The sequence below is a fragment of the Bos taurus genome, chromosome 12 (assembly GCF_002263795.3).
Source record: "Bos taurus isolate L1 Dominette 01449 registration number 42190680 breed Hereford chromosome 12, ARS-UCD2.0, whole genome shotgun sequence".
Lineage (NCBI taxonomy): Eukaryota > Metazoa > Chordata > Mammalia > Artiodactyla > Bovidae > Bos > Bos taurus.
In genome coordinates this window covers 76000872-76008600 of record NC_037339.1, presented here as the reverse complement: position 1 = coordinate 76008600, position 7729 = coordinate 76000872, and the positions used below count along the sequence as shown (strand labels likewise).

The following is a 7729-nucleotide window of genomic DNA, read 5'->3' as shown; positions in this document are numbered from 1 at the left end:
AGGCCTTCTTGCTGTGTGTCTCTGACTGTGTCTCTTCTCTTCTCATAAGAATACTGGTCATATTGGTCCAGTATGACCTCACTGAAACTTGATGACATCTGCAAAGACCCTATTTTCAAATAAAGTCACATTCACAGATACTGGAGTCAGGACTTCAATATGTCTTGAAAAGTGAAACTGAAAGTCGCTCGGCCATGTCCAACTCTTTGCGACCCCATGGACTGTATAGTCCGTGGAATTCTCTAGGCCAGAATACTGGAGTGGGTTGCCATGCCCTTCTCCAGGGCATCTTTGCAACCCAGGGATCGAACCCAGGTCTCCTGCATTGTAGGCAGAGTCTTTACCAGCTGAGCCACAAGGAAAGCTCTTGGTGGGGGGCGGCGGACACAATTCAACCTAAAACAGGAAGGATGAAATTTCTGCTCAGATTTAAACCTAATAAATGCCCCATTTGTTAACTTCACCAGGAAGAAGAGGCTCTGCTCTGGATCACTGGGAAAATCAGCCTTCCTGGACTTAGTTCACATTACCATGCCTCCTTCTCTGTCAGAACTTGTTCTTGTTTAGACATTATCCGTGACTACTGGCAGCATCTTACAGTTCAACCCTGCTTCCTAAATGAAAATCTGCCAATTCTAGAACATAATGAATCAGTAAGCATTTCTAGGACTGGTAGAAATGGATACTCTTCACTTTCCAGATACATGCTCTTTTCTGTGTTCATCCATTTCTTAAACAGAACAAAGCAAAAAAAAAAAAAAAAAGAAAGAAAGAAAGCTGCACAACATTGTGCGTTTCTGTTGTTTTTAATTGAATAAAATCTATTATTTGCATTCTCTGGAAGTAGATGCGATTTAGAGAGCCAAGGCAGCTCAGTAGGGGTAAAGGTCTGTGCTATCTGGAAACTTCTTCAGGTGTCAGAAGCTCAAAGGGAAAACTTAACGTTTCTCAGACCAGCTTCTAACAGTAAGAAGAAGTAAGAAGTGAACTAACCTACCCCATGCAGCTCAGCGGTACAAACCGGGGATGTGCATGGTGAAACCAGACACCGCAGGCTCCCGCGTGAAGCTGCGCCTTCTGCCTCTGGGGTCACCCAGCGCTCCCCTGGAGCACAAGCAGCCTGGTTAATATCTAGGCTTTACACAGCAGAGGAAATAGATTAGTGTGTAATTGCTCTTATTATTTTCACACGTTATTGTTTTGTCTTCCAGCTTGTCAGGCTCACGTGTAGTGCTACATCCCGCGTCTCAAGACACGGGGAGAACAATCCGATCCAGCAAAAACATTTATTGAGTGCCAACTGCATGCCGAAAACTCCAGGCTTTATCATGGACCAGACCTGCCCATTAAGTCCTGAACGGTGGTGTTTTGCTTTCTACCCTAGATTAGTAGTTTTCCCACATTTAAGATTCCGCTTTGGGCCAGTGTTTGGCTTTCGAGCAGGCTGGGAGGCCACTGGCGACTTCCTTCACTGGCTGACGACGGCTAGGAGGCCTCCATGCGCTGAGGCCACACCGGCGCGGGAGGGATTCCTCTGAAGGCTGGGTCCACACCGCCACCGCGCGCGCAGGTGAGGAGCTGTCCATCAGGCACGCGATGGGCGTGGTCCGCGCAGATCGACCAATCAGCAGAACCTTCCTTAAGCCAAACTCCCGCCTCCAAACCCAGAACAGTGAGCATGCGCCGTAAGCGCTACGCAAATTCCTCCGTCTACTCAAGCCCTCACCTCAGGAGGGTCAGTTAGGGTGCTCCACGTTTCCTCAGAAATAAGAGAAGAGGTGGGGATCCCCTTAGGAATGGGGAAGCCGGAACAGCGGGTGTGAGGAAGCTCCTCAGAGCCGCGGCTGTTGCTCGCGGCCGCCAGCTCCCGGGGTCACGTTGGGCTCGCAGGCCGGCGCTCCTGGGTTTTCCCGGGCTTGGCGCCCAGCGGTCCGGCCGGGCCGCGGAGCAGGGGGGGCGGCCGACGGCTCTCGCCCTGTCACTTCAGCCCCTGGGCAGGTTGCGGCCCTCCGTTTACAGAGGAGCGGGGCGAGGCTCAGAAGTTTTGACGGTGACGCAGCAGCTGGTCCCGGCCGGCCAGGGTCTGCGTGACTCATCGCGGACCCCTCCCTTGGGCTCGCGGAGGCGTGGACGCCTCTGGGGGCCGAAAGGGGTTTGGGAGGCGGAGAAGCGCCCCCGCCAAGTGCGTGAGGCTCTTGCCGGCCCCTGGGCCCCGGGGCGCTCCGTCCCGTTCCGCCCGGCCCGGGCTGCCAACCGCCCTGTGTTCTCCCGAGGGCCGCTCACAGGCCGCTTTCCTGAAACTTCCGTCCCCCCATCAGCGGCCCCGGGGGGGGGGCGTGGTGCCACCCTCTCCCGACCCCTGCCGGTCCCCGGGATGCTGCGGCTCCGCCAGCCGGGAGCCCGGGGTCCCCGCGTACAGGTGCGGGCCCCCGGGAGGACTTGGCGCCACAGCCCCGGGGTCGCGCGCCCTCCCGGCGGGGTGCACGGCCCGGCCTGGGGTCTTCGGACGTGCGGCTCCGGGGAGTAATCGGACCCGGGAGGAGGCGCCCCCACCCCTTCTTACTCCCCTCCCCTTGGGGTCCCCACCTGCCCCGCCAGGGCTCCGGGACGGCGAGCAGCCCGGGCCCCGCCGCACCAGCCGCGGGACCGGCGGGGGCCCGCCGTCCCGCCGCGTCGGCCCCTCCCCCGCCCCGCCCCGCCCCGCCCCGCCCCGCGCCGCGCCGGACACCCCGCCCCGAGGAGGCGGCCCGGCGATCTGCCGCCGAGCGAGGCTGGTGGCATGGGGGAGCCGCCGCCGCCGCCACACGCACGGTCTTTCCTAGCGAACCCGGGCGCCGCTCGGAGCACTAGCGACCCGGACGCCTAGGGACGGGGGGGGTGGCTAGGGGCGTGACATCCAGCGGAGGGCGCGGCCCGGGCTGCGCCTCCCGGACGCGCGGCTAGCCGCGGGGCGGTGGGGGCAGCGGGCGGGCGGCGGCGCCGGGAGAGTCGCCGGCGGGCCGGGCCGAGCGCCCAGGGCGCACCTGGCGGCGGCGCGGCCCGGCCGGACTGCAGGAGCAGGCGCGGCGGCGGCGGCGGTGGCGGCGGCAAGGATGTCGCAGCCGCCGCTGCTCCCCGCCTCGGCGGAGACTCGGAAGTTCACCCGGGGGCTGAGTAAGCCCGGCACGGCGGCCGAGCTGCGGCAGAGCGTGTCGGAGGTGGTGCGCGGCTCGGTGCTCCTGGTGAGTGCGGGACCGCGGAGGGAGACGGGAGGGCGGGCGGCCACCCCCTTCGCGTTCCTCTAAGTCGACCCGGCGGGGGCAGAGCCACCGACCCTCCTGGGTCTGCAGGATTAAGAGGTGGTGGAGGAGGCGGGTGTCGGACCGGGGAGAAGGGAAGATACGGGAGAGGGCACCAACTCCACCCTGCGCCCGTGGGTCCTCTCCCCGCTGCTGTCCACCTCCCTCCTGGGAAATTTCCTGGGAGGGAAATCGCCATCTCCTTCATTCCAACCCCCACCCCCCAACCCCAAGTTTACCAACTGAGAATTTATTCTCTCCTTTCCTCCATCCCTCCCACCCCACCCTTCTCCTCCTCCCTTATTTCGGGGGGTGGTGCTTGACACCTGTGGCCTGGAGGGGCGCAGGGGAATGGATGTGGGAGCTTCCTCTTCCAGTCCGACACCCAGGGTGGGATACGGCCCCGCGGACCCCCTTTGGGTGGGCTGAGCCCCAGAAGGGCAGGGGTTTTGTAATCTCTCTTCCACTCCCTCCCCCTAGCCGGCATCCTGAGATTTGAGCGCCTCTTACGAAAGGTTAAGAGGCTTGCTAGGAATCGCTGGTGACTTCCGCAAGAGTGCAAATGACTACGATTTGGGGGATTCGTAGCAAGCTGCCCCGGGGATTAATCTGGTCCTAGCAGAAAGTCTTTTGAACATAGGCCTCTGAGTGTGAGGAAGATGAAGTTTTAAATCAACTTTTCGACTACTCGGGCTTGGTCCTGCTGTATTTGGAAACGCAGTACGCCCTGATCGCTTGGACGGTGCGAGAGGAGCGATGTCTGAGCAGCAGCGTGCCCTCGTGGGTAGCTGGACACTTTCAGCAGCTCCTTGCACCGGGCTCTGGCGTTTGTTTTCTTGGAAGGGGCTTGTTTGTGGGTGAGTGACTTGTGCTTGTTGGGCCTTGGAAGTGATTCTTAGGGCTTCGTGGGGCTGTGTGTGGGGTATTGTCTTGGTGGATTGCTGGGTCCCTTAACACAGGGCCTGGCTCATCCTTTTGGTGGCAGATAGATGCCCTTCCTGGCCAGACACAGAATGACATGTGTGATGTTTGTGGAGAATGGAGATGAAGCTTCACTGATTTCCATAGCTAGTTGGCTCAGTTTTATTTTTCTCTCCATGGCTCTGACAGCTCTCTCTAGATTCCTTAAACTCCAATCTGTTCAGTAATAAGGAATTTTTGTTTTTCTGTTTTTACTGAAGTTGATCATTTGATGATAAGGAGTAAAGTGGGAATTGATAATGACCAAAACCTGGGATCTCTTCCTGCCTTTCATTGCTTTGGCCTAAGTAGTATATCCTGCATCTTCCTGACTTTTGCCAACATGTGTATGTTAAGGATAAACCCCACAAACATCTGTGGCATCCTGTTCTGTTGTGAAAGGAAACTTAGTTCTTTTAACTGGGGGCACTAATAATATCCCACTATTAGAAATTTGAATCAAAAGAAGAATAAATAAAATCATGAGTTCCATACTGCAGGCAGACCTGGACTGAAAAGGAGGTTCTAATTTAACAAGCCATTAGGTCAAGTACAACACTGCTCACCACTGCTGTGCAGCAGTCCTTGAATTCAGCAGCCTTTCCCGTAGGAGGCTGGCCTGCTGATAGTGACCCAGTAGTATCCATTCCCGTGTGTGACATGCTGCTGCTGTGTTCCATCTCACGACACGTTAACAGTACATCTCTTTTTCCCTGGACACCCTGAAGCATGAACAGTCAGACGTTTGGCTGATGTCTCAACTCTTAGCGATGTCCACCTGCAACCGCTTGTCTGATGAAACAAACTCAAAATATGGGAAAGTCAAGTGGGCCTCCTTGGGCCTTTGAACGGCTCCCGAGCTAAAAGGGAAATACGTTGCAGTGGTTCTGCTTTGCAGATGGAGAGAATTTGGAATAACTTACAGATACTAAAAATTACCCATCACCCTCACCCCCCTCACCTCCTGCCGGGTACTCTGCCACCACCTGCTGCTTCTTGCTGCTTCCGTGTCTGTCAGGAAGCCACAGCAGGTGCACCTGTCTCGGCTTAGTTCTAGGAAGGTCTAAGAAGGTACCCAGACCCTTGCAGGAGGCAGAGCAGCAACCAGCCCAGGGTTTGGAATCCCAGGGTCCGCTGATCAGCCTGGACGGAGGTAACACTCTGCTCCGTCGGCAGCCTGAGTCAGTGCTAATAGCATAGTAAGCACACAATAAACGTTTCTTACCTAGCTGACTACTGTAGCAGTTCTGTAGATTGACTGAAAGGAGAACACAGAGTACAGACTTAACTAGCTCTTCTCATGCTTCTAGTACTGCTGAATGGCTGTGACATCAGAAACAACAGAATTAAGTAATTCAGTGGGTGATAAAGGCTGCCATTAACAAATAAGGTGTACTCATAGATTTTTGTTTGTTTGTTTGATAGGCTCACTTTTTATAGGCTCAGGTTTGTGGGCCTTTAAAGATGATATTAATTTGTAAACCTTGGAAAAAATGCAAAAAAGTGGAGAGAATATCATAATGAACCTTCATAATCCATCAACCAGATTCAATAATTATCAAGATTTTGCTAAACTTGCTTTAACTATCCCGCTTTCCCCCTCCATTTTTGTGTGATTGCGAGTTCTATGGTGCCCATCATTCATCCAGTTGTTGTTTAGTTGCTAAGTCATATTATTAAAAATAGGTATATTTTCCCACATAACTGTAATGCCATTATGTCAAAGTTAGCAATAATCTGTTGAAATACTCTTCAGACTTCCCAGTTTGCTTCAGAAACATCTTTGAATGGTGGTAGTTTGTTCTCATCAGGATCCTAAAAAGTTTTGCTGGCCGTTTCAAATGTGGTTTGTTCTTTCATGAGCTTTAGAATTAGTAATGACGGAGTGAACCCTCCCGGGAGTCGGGAGTCCTGGGTTTAACCTGAGAAGTTTGGTAGTGCAGAGCGTGGGCTCTGAAGTCAGAGCACCTGGGCTGTAGTTCCAGCTCTGCCCTGTGCAGTCTTAGGCACATAATTCAGCCTTGGTGAGTTTTCTTACCTGTAGCACAGCAGAGATAGTATTTGTACTTACTTTCCATGGTTATTGAGAGGATTTAGTGAGCAGTATGGGTAAAGCTCTTAAACGGTGCCTGGTCAATATCCTACCAGTACTTAAGTCACCCTGGGTTGGTCCCTTAATTTCTCTGCACCTCAGGGCTCCTGTTCTTGTAAATGAGAAGCTGTTCTAGATTGCTCTAGAGTCCCTTTCCCGACCAACAGGCTTCGATTCAAAGATGCTTTTATAGGAGTTGTTGTCATTGTTCAGTCACTAAATTGTGTCCGACTCTTTTATAAGAGCAGTAGAACTACTGCTACTTGTAATGTTCCTAACTGTGGAAGATGTCATTTATGATTTTGGGTAGTGAAAGAAAAATCGTCACAGTTCCAGAATCAGCTTTCCGTGATTGAGCACAGTCAGGAGGGCAGCATGTTCAGATCATAGGCAAGCTCAGGAAAAAAACTAGAAATAATTCCCTGAGCAGTGTTGAGTAGTGATTGGACCTTTCAGATGTATTAAAGATAGCATCGTAATGGCCTAGATCTAAGGAAGTATACCACCCAGGGCCTAAAAATATCCTTTCTCTGAAAGATCTGTGTGAATATTGGGACGGGGCCCTTCACGTGGGTTTGGCAGCTCCACGTGCTTGGGTATTGCTGCCCAAGTCACCTGGCCTCCTTGCCGATCTTATCTCAGCGTGCCCAGCTTGAGGCCCTCCTTCGCCATTAAGTCCCTGCTGGTGACACCATTCCACAGGCATCCGAGAACCCTGCAGTGTGAGATGAAGTAAAACCAAGTTAGGCCGGCACCACAGTTCCCTTTTTGTAACTGGAGGGGGACGGACAGGCATGATAATCTCCGGAGTGCCGCCCTGGGGCCCTTCTCACCCTCCCAGTTCTGTATGATCCTAGGTAACCTGAGACCCGAGAGGTGGTGTTCTTTGAAATCCCCAGATAACGTAAAACCTCATTTTGGCTGTAATTTTAAATCAGATAGGATAGTAAATCGGTAACTGGACTGGCCTGGGCTTCACCTCACCGTCTTTCTCCACCCTCTGGTGGAGTCCCAACAACAGAAATGTCCCAGCATACAGGAAGCAGGGCGAAGGCCCATCTCCAACTCGATAATCAACAACAGGTGTGTGTTTCTTTGGTTTCTGGTCTATTTGAATATTGGGAGACAGGAGAGCATTCGTAATGCCTTGAGTTTGAAAAGGGAGGAGTGGAACTGTGAAACCTTTATCCACGTTTGTCGAGGGCCTGTTCTGTTCTAGGACTTCTTGCTGGGTGCTGAGGATCTGCTGTTGTTTAGAGCAGGCTCTTGCCTTGAAGGGTTTATGATCTAAACTCTCAGCAGGTGGATAGGTCAGTCTTCAACACAAGGATAGCAGTAGGCTGAAATACATCAAACACATGTGAAGGAACACATACTAAGAAGGAGCAGAGAAAGATGA

The 7729-nt window shown here is 53.4% G+C and overlaps 1 protein-coding gene across 5 annotated transcripts in view; it reads left to right on the top strand.

The window, feature by feature from the left end:
- The first annotated feature begins 3062 nt into the window (after positions 1-3062).
- The window catches only part of DOCK9 (dedicator of cytokinesis 9), a 323976-nt gene continuing 319309 nt past the window's right edge, over positions 3063-7729 (top strand). For 2 of the 5 annotated variants that reach the window (XM_059892137.1, XM_059892121.1), the window contains exon 1: positions 3063-3221. In XM_059892137.1, coding sequence (XP_059748120.1) covers positions 3093-3221 — 129 coding nt within the window. In that variant the 5' untranslated portion in view covers positions 3063-3092. The remainder of the gene's footprint in view (positions 3222-7729) is intronic. The other 3 variants (XM_024999978.2, XM_024999973.2, XM_059892128.1) reach the window with 2 other exon arrangements.